General features: G+C 45.2%; 1 protein-coding gene across 1 annotated transcript in view; it reads left to right on the top strand.

The window, feature by feature from the left end:
• Positions 1 to 16,633, top strand: part of ncam2a (neural cell adhesion molecule 2a) — a 543,279-nt gene that overhangs the window by 285,347 nt on the left and 241,299 nt on the right. Inside the window, exon 18 of the mRNA XM_078231910.1 lies at positions 2,048 to 2,144. Within this exon, the coding sequence (XP_078088036.1) occupies positions 2,048 to 2,144 (97 nt within the window). The remainder of the gene's footprint in view (positions 1 to 2,047; positions 2,145 to 16,633) is intronic.

Below are 16,633 nucleotides of genomic sequence, written 5' to 3' on the forward strand. Positions count from 1 at the left end.
CCTTCTTGCTTCACCAATCAGTAGAAATAATCATTTATGATTCAGTCTTTCAAAAACATTGATTATTAGGATAACCTCTGTTAGATTATTTTCGACGTTCTCTGCCACAATGAAAAAAGCCCCAAATCTTTCAGCCTTCCTTCATTACTATAATAACCCATGTCATTCCCAGTGAGTTCTCATTGTAACCCTTCCATGGTTTAAATATCCCTCCTTTTTTATTCATTCATGGGAATTAATGAATAAATCATGGATGTGGAGATCACTGACTGGGCCAGCATTTATTGCCCATCCCTAATTGCCCTTGAGGGGGCAGTTAAGAGTCAACTACGTTGCTGTGGATCTGGAGTCACATGTAGGCCAGCCTAGGTAAGGATGGCAGATTTCCTTCCCCAAAAGGACATTAGTGAACTTTAAGTGGGGTTTTACAACAATCAGCAATGGTTTCATGGTCATCATCAGACATTTAATTCCAGATTTTTATTGAGATGACATGGTGGCACAGTGGTTAGCACTGCTGCCTCACAGCGCCAGGGACCCGGGTTCAATTCCGGCCTCGGGTCACTGTCTATGTTGAGTTTGCACATTCTCCCTGTGTCTGTGTGGGTTTCTTCCGGGTGCTCCAGTTTCCTCCCACAGTATAAAGATGTGTGGGTTAGGTGGATTGGCCATGCTAAATCGCCCCCAATGTCAGGGGGATTAGCAGGGTAGATATGTGGGGTTACAGGAATAGGGCCTGGGTGGAATTGTGATCGGTGCAGACTCAATAGGCCGAATGGCCTCCTTCTGCACTGTAGGGATTCTATGATGCTATGAATCAAATTTCACCATCTGCAATGGTGGGATTTGAACCGGGTCCCCAGGGCATTACTTTGGGTCTCTGGATTACTAACCCAGTGGCAGTGCCACTATGCCACTGCTGCCCCTATTATTAGCCTAGCGTATGGCGATTTGAATGTGTCACTCTTATGGGAGGTGTAAGAATGCAGATGTTCTGAAAGGACATGATCATCTCTGGTTGTCCTACCTCTTGCCACAGATTTGCATGTCGATACTTATTGGCCAGGGCGAAATACAGTCAACCAGAGGGTGAGTTGTGCCCACAGAACATTAATGAACTTTAATGAGCTGGAACTTGCTTGATTAGGCCATTTGGCTGCACACGCTATCAGTTAGCCATTTTCTTGAACTCTTCAGCTCAAAAATGTTTTATATGCTGTAACTTGCGAGAAGAATAAACTGGTGATGATGTGGTGTGAGCCACTTGAGAATCTAGAAACTTGGGTGAATGGAAGGGCCAATAAAGAGTCCCCTTCAGCAATGAGATTTAAGGATCGAGAAAGAAGGATGGGGACAACAGAGAAGGAGGGCTAATTAGAGTAAAGTCAGGTCCAAAAAGAGAAAAAGATACAAAAGTCTGAGGTCCAACCGACTCAAGAACAGCTTCTTCCCTGCTGCTGTCAGACATTTGAATGGACCTACCTTGTGTGAAGTTGATCTTTCTCTACACCCTAGCTATGACTGTAACACTACATTCTGCACTCTCTCGTTTCCTTCTCTATGAACAGTATGCTTTGTCTGTGTAGCGCGCAAGAAACAATACTTTGCACTATATACTAATGCAAATCCAACAAATTGTTAAAAATAACTCGGCAGCTTAAGGCAAAATGTTGTTTGTGTAAAGTGATGGGTGGAGTGACATAAATCCATTCACAACCCACACCTTTTGAATCTCTGGGCTATTTGTATAACAGTGGCAGTGTGGTTCATTAACATAACCATTAGTTTTCCAATGTGATCCAACGTAATGTGTTCAGATGAGCAGACGGGCAGGAAATTGAAAAGGAAATTGGGAACTCAATATGCAAGACATTTTAGACATGAACATTTCATGTTACATTTTAAATGATGATCATCCATGGTGTATATAACACAATGGTGGTAGAGGCAGGATAAAGGATCATTTTTATTGGTGGAGCAGTTCCAATGATCCAACATGCGATCAGAAAGAATAACAATGCTCTGATTTCTGTTTCTCTGCTTGAAGATCACTCCGGCTGTGGATAGCGACTTTGGCAGCTACAACTGCACGGCCAGTAACCGGATAGGAACCAGGTCCCAGGAGTTCACCCTCGTCCAAGCTGGTAGGCAAATACATTAAGCATTAGTCATTCATGTTGCATTTAGCAAATAGTGATGATGATAATAGGAGCTGATGAAGAATGTGCATGTAAGCCATGAATAAACATTTTGAAGGATGCAATCCTGTTGCAAAGAATGCAAACCTTGGGGTGGCACGGTAGCACAGTGGTTAGCACTGCTGCATCACAGTGCCAAGGACCCGGATTCGATTCCCAGTTTGGGTCACTGTCTGTGTGGAGATTGCACATTCTTCCCGTGTCTGCGTGGGTTTCCTCCGGGTGCTCCGGTTTCCTCCAACAGTCCAAAGACATGCAGGTTAGGTGGATCGGTCATGCCAAAATGACCCTAGTGTCAGGGGGACTAGCTGGGGTAAAATTCATGGGGCTATGGGAATAGGGCCTAGGTGGAATTGTGATCAGTGCAGACTCGATGGGCCGTAGGGCCTCCTTCTGCCCTGTAGGATTCTATGATTTTGTCAGAAGTGGTTAACAACAGTCATCCATTGCATTTGTACCTTGATTTTCATCACTAAAGTATTTTGAGTTTCTTTTAAAAATCTTTCACGGGATATGGATATCGCTGACTAACCTAGCGTTTTTATTGCCCATCCCTAATTTCCCATCTGTCCTTGAGAAAATGGTCATAAGTTTCTTTCTTGAACCACTGCAGTCCATGTGGTGTAAGTTCCAGGATTTTGATCCAGTGACAGTGAAGGAACAGCAATATATTCAAAGTCAGAATGGTGTTTGATTGGGAGGGAGGCGGGGTGGACCTTGCAGGTGATGGTGTTCTCAGGTATCTCCTGCCCTTGTTCTTCGAAGTGGTAGAGACTGAAGGTTTGGAAGGGGTAGTCGAATGAACTTTGGTGAGTTGCTGCAGTGCATCTTGTAGATGGTGCAGACAGCTGCCACTGTGAGTTAGTGCTGGAGGGACTGAATATTTAATGTGGTGGATGGGGTACCAAACAAGCGGGCTGCTTTGTCCTGGATGGTAATGAGCTTCTTGTGTGTTGTTGGTGCTGCACTTATCCAGGCAAGTGGCGAGTATTCTATCACACTCCTGACTTGTGACTTGTAAATGGCAGGTACGGTTGGGGAGTCAAGAGGTTAGTTACTCTCCTTAGGATTCCCAACCTCTGACCTGGTCCTGTAGCTACAGTATTATTATAGTTAGTCCAATTTAGTTTCTGACCAATGGTGATCCTGAGGATGTTGATAGGATGTTACAAGGAAGTCAATGTGGTTACAGTTGTAAAATCTTGAACTGTCTCCACCTCTCCTCCTGCTCTAAGGTCCTCCTTAAAATCTACTTTTTTCACCAAATTTTGGTCACCTTTGCTAAAGTCTCAAGTGCCTTAATGTCAAATGATGTTTGATAATATTCCTGTGAGATGTTTCACGATGTTAAAAGTGCTGCATAAATGGGAGTTGTTAATAAATGCATTTAGAACCAAGAAAACGTTTATCTAAAAATAAGGGAATAGGTGTAGGTCCATTCAACCTCTCCCACCGTTCAGTTAGATTTTGGCTGGTCTATATCTTAACTCCATTTGCCCACCTTTCTTCATAACTCTGAAGGTCTTTGTCAAATAAATGTACATTAGTCTCGGTTTATAAATCATCCATTCACCCCCAAATCATTTATATTTATTTAGAATGTTCCAGATTTCCAGCAGCTTTTGTAATTTCCTCTCTGTGGCTCTATCCCTTTTGCAACAAGCCCCAACTAACAGTATGGCAGGCATTGGGGGCCAGGTCCATCCCATTCGGGTCACAAGTAGGTTTACATTAACACTGCAATGAAGTTACTGTGAAAATCCCCTCGTCGCCACATTCCGGCACCTGTTCAGATACATTGAGGGAGAATTTAGCACGGCCAATGCATCTAACCAGCACATCTCTTGGACCGTGGGAAGAAACCGGAGCACCCGGAGGAAACCCAGCAGACACAAGGAGAACGTGCAGAATCTGCGCAGACAATGTCCCAAGCCGAGAATCGAACCCGGATCTCTGGGGCTGCGAGGCAGCAATGCTAACCACTGTGCCACCATGCCAGACAAGACCTTCAGTTGCTGAACAACCTGCTTTAAAGGCCTGAGTGGTCTATTTCTGCTCCTTTTCTTGAATGTTGGGATTGTGTTGGCTACTTTCCGATTCCTGGGAGCCATTCCAGGATTTAGGGACTCCTGGAAGACCAAAACCAATGCATTCACTATATCTGTCACCACCATTTTTAAAATCTTTGAATGGAAGCATCATGTGCAGAGGACTTCTCATCTTTTAGCCCCACTAATTTCTCCTGGGATATTTCTTCATTGATACTAAATTCTCTAAGTTTCTCATTCTCATTAGCCATGATGTGGCGATGCCGACATTGAACTGGGTTAGGCACAGTAAGAAGTCTCACAACACCAGATTAACGTCCAACAGGTTTATTTGGTATCATGAGCTTTTGGAGCGCTGCTCCTTCATCAGGTGAGTAGAGAGTTGGGTCCACCAACGCGGCATATATAGACAATGACTTAATTGCAAGATAATGGTTGGAAATGCAAGTCTTTACAGGTAATCAAATCTTTACAGGTACAGACAATGCACGTGGAGAGAGGGATAATCACAGGTTAAAGAGGTGTGAATTGTCTCAAGTCAAGACAGTTAGTTGGATTTTGCAAGCCCAGGCCAAAAAGTGGGGGTTACACATAGTATGACATGAACCCAAGATCCCAGTTGAGGCTGCCCTCATGCGTGCAGAACTTAGCTAGATCGGTTCGAAGTCTGTCCCATTTAGCACGGTGATAGTGCCACTCAACACTATTTGCGCAGAACATTTTCTTGCCATAAATGGTAGGTATGACAAAATCCTGCATTTCTTTCCATCTGTCTTTATAATCAGACCCAGATCTCTCTTTTGTGTGAGCATGGCTCAGTGATTTGATTTGATTTATTATTGTCACATGTATTAGCACACAGTGAAAAATATTGTTTCTTGCGCGCTATACAGATAAAGCATACCGTTCATAGAGAAGTGAAGGAGAGAGTGCAGAATGCAGTGCTACAGTCATAGCTAGGGTATAGAGAAAGATCAACTTAATGCGAGGTAAGTCCATTCAAAAGTCTGACAGCAGCAGGGAAGGTGCTGTTCTTGTGTCAGTTGGTACGTGACCTCAGACTTTTGTATATTTTTCCCGACGGAAGAAGGTGGAAGAGAGAATGTCCGGGGTCTGTGGGGTCCTTAAGTATGCTGGCTGCTTTTCCGAGGCAGCAAGAAGTGTAAACATGTCTATGAGTGGGAGGCTGGTTTGAGTGATGGATTGGGCTTCGTTCAGTGGGTACCACGCTTGCCTCTGAGTCAGAAGGCCATGGGGTAAAGGCCCATGTAGATTTGACCACAAACTCTAGGCTGCCACTCCCAGAGTGGTAGCAAGGGAGTGCTGAACTGTCAGAGGTACTACTTTTCAGATGAGATTTAAATTACAGTCCCATCTGCCCTCTCAGGTAGATGCTCACGCTATTGAAAGAAGGGCAGGGGAATTCTCCCAATGTCCTGGGTCAATATTTATCCCTCAACTCACATCATTAAAACTGATTGGCTATTGGCAGGAAGTTACTCTGTGCAAATTGGCACTGTTTACAATTCAAAAACACATCATGTTAGCACAGTGGTTAGCACTGCTGCCTCACAGTACCAGGGACCCGGGTTCGATTCCCGGCTCGGGTCACTGTCTGTGGACAGTTGGACGTTCTCCTTGTGTCTGTGTGTGTTTCCTCCGGGTGCTCCGGTTTCCTCCCACAGTCCGAAAGACGTGCTGGTTAGATGCACTGGCCATGCTAAATTCTCCCTCAGTGTACCTGAACAGGTGCTGGAGTGTGGCGACTAGGGGATTTTCACAGTAACTGCATTGCAGTGTTAATGTAAACCTACTTGTGACACTCATAAATAAATTTTAACTTATAACTTTAACATTGACTGAAGGATGCCCTGAGGTTGTGAGAGATGCGAGATAAATGCAAGTTCTCTCTTTTCTTCTCTTCCATGGATTCAAGTTCATGTTTTTGTTTCTTTCCCTCAATGGTGAAGGGGCACGGGCGTTGGAGAGGGGGCATTGGGTAGAATGTGGCTGGAGACCCAAGTTTGATGCCAGCGTGAAATTACAGCAGCATCTTCCGCCAGTGCCCGCCGTGGCAGATCGGGAGGCTGGCGGGAATCTGATTTGCATCTCGTTAATGGAATGGAGGTTCAGGCCCAATGAGAATCTTCCTCCCATGCCTGATTCTCCATGATGGCAGCAGAAAAACACGCTGGTCCAGAACACGTCTGGAACAAACTTCTTCTCCCACAGAAGTTGGGATTCTCCTGAAGAGGGCCTGGGGCTGCCTGCAGCAATGGTGTGTGTGTGTGTGTGTGTGTGTGTGTGTGTGCGTGCGTGTGTGTGCATGTGTGTATATATCTGTGCGTGTGTATGTGCGCATCTGTGTATTTGTGTGTAAGTGTACGCATTGTGTGCATGTGTGTGTATGTTGTGTGCGCATGAGTATATATCTGTGTGTGTGTATGTGTGCATCCATGCATATGTGTGTGTGTGTGTACGCATATGTGTATTTGCGTGTGTGTACGCAGGTGTGTATTTGTGTGTGTGTATGCATGTGTGTGTATGTGGATGTGCACGTGTATATATCCATGCGCGTGTATGTGTGTGTATATGTGCATCCATGTATATGTGTGTTTGTGTGTGTGCATATGCATGTGTGTATCTGTATGTGTGTGTGTATGTATATCCATGTGTGTGTATGTGTGTGTATGCAGGCATGTATGTCTGTGCATCCATCGTTTGTATGTGAGTTTGTGAGTGTGTGTGTGTGTGTGTGTGTGTGTGTGTGTGAGTGTGTGTGTGTGTGTGAGTGTGTGTGTGTGTGTGTGTGTGTGTGTGAGTGTGTGTGTGTGTGTGTGTGAGTGTGTGTGTGTGTGTGTGTGTGAGAGCATCTGACTGATGTAGGAAAGGTCTGGGCTTCTTTTCAGTGAACACAAAACTTGCCTGAAGACTTGTGCCTCTCACTGGTTTACTGAGCACAGTGTCCTTAGCAAGTTTCTAATGTAGGTGGATTCAATGGTTTTGATTCAGACCCTGTGGGCTAAGATTTATAGGATGCCATAATTACATTGTGCTCCATCAATCTGCTTAATATATTTCTTCAGAGCGGAGGCAGAGTACAACCAAACCAAGAGACTAGCAATGACCTACAGGCCATTCGCTGATTCTGTAATAGAAAGGGGAAAATGTTCAGTGGAGTACTATCATTAATAATGCCGGGGCAAAGTGAACTTAAACTAATTTCAGCCAGGCAGCAGTGTTCAACTTCGAAAGAGAAAGGGGATTCTTAACAGGTGTACCTGCAACACATGGAGAACAGTGGTTCAAGAAAGCTGTTCACCAAAACCTTCTCAGAGGAAATTAGAAATGCTGGCCTAGCCAGTGACACCCACATGCCATGAAAGAAAGAAAAGAAACCAACATAAAATAGATTTAAAGCACATATAGAGAGAAGGAATAGCAGCATATGCTGATAGATTTGGATAGAGGAGGAGACCGTGAAGAGCAGAAATACTGATACATAAATTTTGGGTTGAATGGCTCCCCCAAGTACTTTGACATCGATTTGAACAAAATCTACCTCAAAAAGAGTTGTTGAAGGGAAGTGTGATAGAGAAGTCAGAGAGTCATAGAATCCTACAGTGCAGAAGGAGGCCATTCAGCCCATCAAGGCTGCACTGAACGCAATCCCACCCAGACCCTGCCCTCATAACCCCATGCATTTACCCTGGCTAGTCACTCTGACACTAAGGGGCAATTTAGCATGGCCAACCCACCTAACCTGCACATCTTTGGTCTATGGGAGGAAACCGGAGCACCCGGAGGAAACCCACACAGACATAGGGAGAACGTGCAAACTCCACACGGTGACGCAAGCCGGGAATCTAACTCAGGTGCTGTAAGGCAGCACTGCTTACCACTGTGCCACCGTGCCTTTTAACATATTATCTGGTGTTGCTAATTCTTTAAGGTTACATTGGCCAGAATTTCCTCCCCACCTCCCCACTACCAACTACCCAAACAACAAAGAACAATACAGTACAGGAACAGGCCCTTCGGCCCTCCAAGCCCGTGCCACTCCCTGGTCCAAACTAGACCATTCTTTTGTATCCCTCCATTCCCACTCCGTTCATATGGCTATCTAGATAAGGCTTAAACGTTCCCAGTGTGTCCGCCTCCACCACCTTGCCTGGCAGCGCATTCCAGGCCCCCACCACCCTCTGTGTAAAATATGTCCGTCTGATATCTGTGTTAAACCTCCCCCCCTTCACCTTGAACCTATGACCCCTCGTGAACGTCACCACCGACCTGGGGAAAAGCTTCCCACCGTTCACCCTATCTATGTCTTTCATAATTTTATACACCTCTATTAAGGATCCCCTCATCCTCTGTCTTTCCAGGGAGAACAACCCCAGTTTACCCAATCTCTCCTCATAACTAAGCCCCTCCATACCACATCATATCTCTAAGAATCTTCTCCAACAACTTCCCCACCACGGACGTCAAGCTCACTGGCCTATAATTACCCGGGTTATCCTTCCTACCCTTCTTAAATAACGGGACCACATTAGCTATCCTCCAATCCTCTGGGACCTCACCTGCGTCCAGTGACGAGACAAAGATACCCCCTTGACTCTCATGACTATCTAGAACTTATCTAGCTCAGCCTTGAATATATTCAATGATCCAACCTCCATTGCTCCTTGGGGAAGAGAATTCCACAGACTAATGGCCCTTAGAGAGATAAAATATCCTCCCATCTCCAACTTAAACAAGAGACCTCTTATTTTTAAACTGTGTCCCCTGGTTCTAGTCTCTCCCACAAGTGGAAACATCTTTCAGGTGAAAATCGAATTGGTGCCCCACAAGGCTGTGTTCTCAGCCTCCTACTATACTCCTTTTACACCTATGACAGTGCAGCCAAATTTCCCTCCAATGCGATTTTCAAGTTTGCTGATGACCCCACCGTAGTGGGTCGGATCTCAACAATGATGAGACACAGTACAGGAATGAGATAGAGAATCTGGTGAACTGGTGTGGCAACAATAATCTCTCACTCAATGTCGACAAAATGAAGGAGATTGTCATCGACTTCAGGAAGCGTAAAGGAGAACATGCCCCTGTCTACATCAAAGGTGACGAAGTAGAAAGGGTCGAGAGCGTCAAGTTTTTAGGTGTCCAGCTTATCAACAACCTGTCCTGGTCCCCCCATGCCAACACTATAGTTAAGAAAGCCCACCAACCTCTACTTTCTCAGAAGACTGAGGAAATTTGGCATGTCAGCTACAACTCTCACTAACTTTTACAGGTGCACCACAGAAAGCATTCTTTCTGGTTGTATCACAGCTTGGTATGGCTTCTGCTCTGCCCAAGACTGCAAGGAACTACAAAAGGTCGTGAATGTGGCCCAATCCATCACGCAAACCAGCCTCCCATCCATTGACTCTGTCTACACTTCCCACTGCCTCGGCAAAGCAGCCAGCATAATTAAGGACCCCACGCACCCCGGACATTCTCTCTTCCACCTTCTTCCGTCGGGAAAAAGATACAAAAGTCTGAGGTCACGTACCAACTGACTCAAGAACAGTTTCTTCCCTGCTGCTGTCAGACTTTTGAATGGACTCACCTTGCATTAAGTTGATCTTTCTCTTCACCCTCGCTATGCCTGTAACGCTACATTCTGTACTCTCTCGTTTCCTTCTCTATGAACGGTATGCTTTGTCTGTATAGCACGCAAGAAACAATACTTTTCATTGTATGTTCATACATGTGACAATAATAAATCAAATCAAATCAAAAACAATCGCCAGGTCACTATGGTGATCTGTCCCACTTCCTTGTTGACATAACTTGTCCGAAGCCAGTGTCCCTTCACCAAATTCAGATTTATTTACATAATCAACAACACTTAGATGGGTATTTCCTAGTACAGGGTATAAACCCAGAGCCCATAACCCTCACACTGCACATTATTATTGATTTGATTTGATTTATTATTGTCACATGTATCGGGATGCAGTGAAAAGTATTGTTTCTTGCGCACTATACAGACAAAGTATACCGTTCATAGAGAAGGAAAGGAGAGAGTGCAGAATGTAGTGTTACGGTGATATCTAAGGTGTAGAGAAAGATCAGCTTAATACAATGTACGTCCATTCAAAAGTCTGATGGCAGCAGGGAAGAAGCTGTTCTTGAGTCGGTTGGTACGGGACCTCAGACTTTTGTATCTTTTTCCCGACGGAAGAAGGTGGAAAAGAGAATGTCCGGAGTGTGAGGGTTCCTTAATTATGCTGGCTGCTTTTCCAACGCAGTGGGAAGCGTAGACGGAGTCAATGAATGGGAGGCTGGTTTGCCTGATGGACTGGGCTATGTTCACAACCTTTTATATACACTGGCAGGGCTCCCTGATTGGACAAGCCTTTACTGCCTTAGTCAGGGAGCCCGTATTCTAAGAGGTCCATATCACTGGCAGTGTTAAACTCATTATACTTGTCTTCCTGTAAATGAGCTTTCCCTGCTGTTTACTAATGAAGTTAGCCTATTGACAAATTCATTGAATGTTTCAATCCTTCCCCTCATGTCTAATTTATTGGTTGTCCTGAGTCTCCTTATATTCCCCAATTCCTTCTCCATTCCTGTTCCCTTTTTCCTGATCTTGTTGCCAGGGCACCAGTTTGTTCTTCTCTTAATTCTCTTGCTACTCACCTTGTCTCAGTATGCTGCACCGTCACTGCATGTCCTGCCCTCACCCTTCCCGTTCTGTGTTTTATCTTTGGCCTTCCTGTTCCACTTCTGTCAAACTCACAAACTAAATTGCTCCCTGGGATGAGTGTGGAGAGGATGAGAGACTGAGCAAATTCAGCCCATATTCTCTGGAGTTTTAAAGAATGAGCTTCATTGAAATATATAGGACTCTCAAGGGCCTTGAGAGGGTGGTCACTGAGGGATTGTTTCCGCTGGTCAGGGAATGTAAAACAGGGGGCACAGTATCAGGAGAAAGTGTTGGTTATTTAGGACGGAGATAAGAAGAAAGTCTTTCACTCAAAGGGTTATGGTTCTTTGGAATTCTCCACCCCAAAGAGTTGCGAATGCTCCATCATTGAATATATTTAAGGCTGGGATAGACAGATTTTTGATCCCTCAGAGAATCAAGGGATATGGGAGGGCACGGAATGGGAGAGCAGTCTCAATGGACCATATTGTCTACTCCTGCTCCAATTTCTTGTGTTCTTATCTGCTCACTGTCCATTGCTGCCATGTTACTGCCTGTGTGGGACTAGACAAATAGAAAATTCTCTCCCCTCTTGTCTGATATCTTAATCTGATACTTCTCCTGTCAACAGCTTTTTTCCCCACTCTTCGCAGAGTTTGCACTTGTATTTCCTTTCCGACGCTTCCTTCCCCTCATCCTCCTCCCAATCCCTTCATTCCTTCCCCTCTTCCCAGCTTCCACTGTAGCCTTACCCTCACTGACCCTCTCTGTTACCTCCAGCAAGTTAGTTAAACATGATTTCCCATTCAGATATCCATGCTGGCTCTTCCTAATTATATATTTCCATGTGACTACTCATCCTATCCCGAGTAATTGTTTGTAGAAGCTTGCACACCACTGGTCTGTAATTGCTGGGGCTAGCCTTGCAATCTTTTTTGAAAAAAGGCATAGCATTTGCAATCCTACAGTCCTCTGGGACTTCTCCTGAGTTTAGAAAAAAACTGGAAGATTACAGCCAGCACCCTGCAATTTCCATTCTCACTTCCTTTTGATTTGACTTGATTTATTATTGTTCCATGTATTGTTTGAGTTTAAGTTTATTTATTAGTGTCACAAGTAGGCTTACATTAACACTGCAATGAAGTTTCTGTGAAATTCCCCCAGTCGCCACACTCCGGCGCCTGTTTGGATACACTGAGAGAGAATTTAGCATGGCCAATTCACCTAACCAGCACATCTTTCAGACTGTGGGAGGAAACCGGAGCAATGTTTGCCCACTGACACTTGATCAACTTGGACCATTTCATTTCCGAGAACTAGGTTCTAACACTGACCAAAAGAGAAAATGCTGGAAAGAATCAGCAGGTCTGGCAGCATCTGTAAGGATGTTTCAAGTTCAGGTGTCCCTTTGTCAAAGCTATTTTCTCTCCTTACAGATGCTGCTAGAGGGACAGGTGGTATTGAGGAAGCAGGGGGGCTGCAGAGGGACTTGGACAGATTAGGAGAGTGGGCAAAGAAGTGGCAGTTGGAATACAATGTGGAAAAGTGTGAGGTTATGCACTTTGGAAGGAGGAATGGAGGCATAGACTATTTTCTAAATGGGAAAGTTCTTAGGAAATCAGAAACACAAAGGGACTTGGGAGTCAATGTTCAAGTTTCTCTTGAGGTTAATGTGTAGGTTCAGTCGGCAGTTAGGAAGGCAAATGCAATGTTAGCATTCATGTCGAGAGGGCTAGAATACAAGAGCAGGGATGTACTTCTGAGGCTGTATAAGGCTCTAGTCAGACCCCATCTGGAGTATTGTGAGCAGTTTTGGGCCCCATATCTCAGGAAGGATGTGCTGGCCTTGGAAACGGTCCAGAGGAGGTTCACAAGAATGATCCCTGGAATGAAGAGCTTGTCATATGAGGAACGGTTGAGGACTCTGGGTCTGTACTCATTGGAGTTTAGAAGGAAGGCGGGGGATCTGATTGAAACTTACAGGTTACTGCCTGGATAGAGTGGATGTGGAGAGGATGTTTCCACTAGTAGGAAAAACTAGAACCAGAGGGCACAACCTCAGGCTAAAGGGACGATCCCTTAAAACAGAAATGAGGAGGAATTTCTCCAGCCAGAGAGTGGTGAATCTGTGGAATTCTTTGCCACAGAAGACTGTGGAGGCCAGGTCATTGAGTGTCTTTAAGACAGAGATAGAGAGGGTCTTGATTAATAAAGGGATCAGGGATTATGGGGAAAAGGCAGGAGAATGGGGGTGAGAAAAAAATCATCCATGATTGAATGGCAGAGCAGACTCGATGGGCCGAGTGGCCTAATTCTGCTCCTATGTCTTATGGTCTTATGGCCCTATGGCCAGACCTGCTGTGATTTTCCAGCATTTTTCTCTTTTGGTTTCAGATTCCAGCATCCGCAGTGATTTGCTTTTATCCATGTTATAACGGTGCTCTGTTTCTTGTTGGACATATACAACTGTAGAAAATTATCCTGAACACAACCTCGGAGTCTTTGCCCCTCTCTGTCCTTTACACCACTCTTCTTACAGTCTACATTCGGGTAATTAAAGTCCCCCATTAAAACTACTCTATAAATAAAGTTTGGGACTCTCCATAATTTCCCTCCACATCCTTCTCACTAGTTGGCAGTCTAATGATTGTATCGAGCAATATAATTGCACCCTTTTTGTTCCTCAGCTGTAGCCAAATTGATTCTGTCCTTGTACCCTCTGGGACATCCTCTTTGTCCAGCACTGTAACGCTCTCCTTGACCAATACGGCCACCTCTTCCCCTTTCTGAACATCTTGTGCCGAGGAATATTTCATGTCCAGTCTTGCCCTTCTGTGAGCCAGGTTTCTGTTATCACTACAACATCATATTTCCACAATGCCATCTGTGGTTGTAACCCCCTTAATCTTATTCACTATACTCAATGCGCTCACACACACGCAAGCAACCCTGATTTTCACATCATTATTTTCTCCCTGAATCAGATCTCACATTTAAACTCACTATTCCATATACTAGTCTTGCTGACCTTCCCATTATTTTGTGCATCCTGGTATTCCCCTCTAATATTTCTTCTTGGTTGCCACACCTCTGCCGAGTTAGTTTAAAGCCCTCCCAGCAGAACAAACAAAATGACCTGTGAAGAGCTCTGTCCCAGGTCTGTTCAGGTGCAATTTTTCCAGCTTGTACAAGTGCCTTCTCCCTGATAGCCAATCCCAGTGTCCCAGGAATCTAAAGCCCTCCCTCATGCACCATCTTTCCAGCCACACATTCATCTGCCTTATCCTTACACCAAGGCAGGAATTGGCATCAAGGGGCCTGGCAAAACTGGAGTCAATGGGAATCAGGGGAAAAATGTTCCACTGGTTGGGAGCACGGTGGCACAGTGGTTAACACTGCTGCCTCGCAGCACCAGGGACCAGGGTTCGATTCCCAGTTGGGTCACTGTCTATGAGGAGTCTGCATGTTCTCCTCGTGTCTGCATGGGTTTCCTCCGGGTGCTCCGGTTTCCTCCCACACTCCAAAGATGTGTGAGTTAGGTTAATTAGCCATGCTAAATTGCCCCTTAGTGTCAGGGGGTTGGTAGGGTAAATAAATAGGGTCATGAGCATAGGGCCTGGGTGAGATTGGGGTCAATGCAGACTCGATGGGCTGAATGGCCTCCTTCTACACGATTCTATGAATCTATGATTCATACCTGGCACAAAGGAAGATGGTTGCGGTTGTTGGAGATCAATCATCTCAGCTCCAGGACATCTCTGCAGGAGTTCCTCAGGGTAGTATCCGAGGCCCAACCATCTTCAGCTGCTTCATCAATGACTTTCCTTCCATCATAAGGTCAAAAGTGGAGATGTTTGCAGATGATTGCACAATATTCAGTATCATTTGTGACATCTCAGGGTCTGCACTGGTTCAGGAAGGCAGCTCACACCACCTTCTCAGCACGGTAGCACAGCGGTTAGCACAGCTGCCTCACAGCGCCAGGATACCAGGTTCAATTCCGGCCTCGGGTCACTGTCTGTGTGGAGTTTGCACATTCTCCCCGTGTCTCCCTGGGTTTCCTCCGGGTGCTTCGGTTTCGTCCCACAGTCCAAAGATGCGTGGGTTAGGTTGATTGGCCATGCTAAATTGCCCCGTAGTGTCAGAGGGATTAACAGGGTGAATGCATGGTGTTGTGGGAAAGGCGGCCTTGGTGGGATTGTGGTCAGTACAGACTCAATGGGCCGAATGGCCTCATTCTGTACAGTAGGGACTCTATTCTGTGATTCTCAAGGGTAACTAGGGATGGGCAATGAATGCTGGTTTCATCAGCAACGCCCATATCCCATAAATTAATTTTTAAAAATTCCTTATTCCAGACACTGGTTTTTCACACACTGCCCCTGACACTAGAACTTACTGTCCAATCAATTTACTAGTTTTCCCCGATGTCACGGATACTTTTTTCCCCACTGCTGCCTCACAGCAGAGGCAATATTCCCCAAGGAACTCGCCTCTTTTCCTGCAGCAGCGTAAGACCACCCTCAAAGGCCAAAATAGCCAGAAAGCAAAAAAGCACCTCCCTCTCCTATGTACCAAATTCCCACTTTGAACCAAATTCCTAAAGAAACTCGGCCTCTTTCTCACTCAGGGCAAAGTCTCCCTCACTGAATGTGTGCAATAAAAAAATTCATTTTTTACGAAGAGTCACTCACGAGCTTAGCTACAGTAATCAACACCTATTCAGATCCTATTCATAGAATCCCTACAGTATAGAAGGAGGCCATTCAGCCCATTGAGCTTGCACTGACCACAATCCTACCCTATCCCGGTATCGCCACATATTTACCCCGTTAATCCCTCGAAACATAAATAAGAACATAAGAAATAGGAGCAGGAGTAGGCCATCTAGCCCCTCGAGCCTGCTCCGCCATTCAATAAGATCATGGCTGATCTGATAGTGGTTTAGTTCCACTTACCCGCCCGCTCCCCATAACCCTTAATTCCCTTATTGATCAGAAATCTATCTACCTGTGACTTAAACATATTTAACGAGGTAGCCTCCACTGCTTCAATGGGCAGAGAATTCCAGATATTCACTACCCTCTGAGAGAAGAAGTTCCTCCTCAACTCTGTTCTAAACTGACTCCCCCTTATTTTGAGGCTGTGTCCTCTAGTTCTTGTTTCCTTTCTAAGTGGAAAGAATCTCTCTGCCTCTACCCTGTCGAGCCCCTTCATTATCTTATATGTCTCTATAAGATCTCCCCTCAGCCTTCGAAACTCCAACGAGTACAGGCCCAATCTACTCAATCTCTCCTCATAAGCCAACCCCCTCATTTCCGGTATCAAACTGGTGAACCTTCTCTGTACTCCCTCCAACGCCAATATATCCTTTCGCAAATAAGGGGACCAAAGTTGCACACAGTACTCTAGTTGCGGCCTCACCAGTACCTTGTACAATTGCAGCAAGACCTCCCTGCTTTTATGCTCCATCCCCATCGCGATAAAGGCCAACATTCCATTTGCCTTCTTGATCACCTGCTGCACCTGCAAATTGAGTTTTTGCGATTCATGCACAAGGACCCCCAGGTCCCTCTGCACAGTAGCATGTTGTAATTTTTCACCATTTAAATAATAGTCCATTTTACTATTATTCCTTCCAAAGTGGATAACCTCACACTTGTCAACGTTATACTCCATCTGCCAGATCCTCG

Source organism: Mustelus asterias, chromosome 17, assembly GCF_964213995.1.
Source record: "Mustelus asterias chromosome 17, sMusAst1.hap1.1, whole genome shotgun sequence".
NCBI lineage: Eukaryota > Metazoa > Chordata > Chondrichthyes > Carcharhiniformes > Triakidae > Mustelus > Mustelus asterias.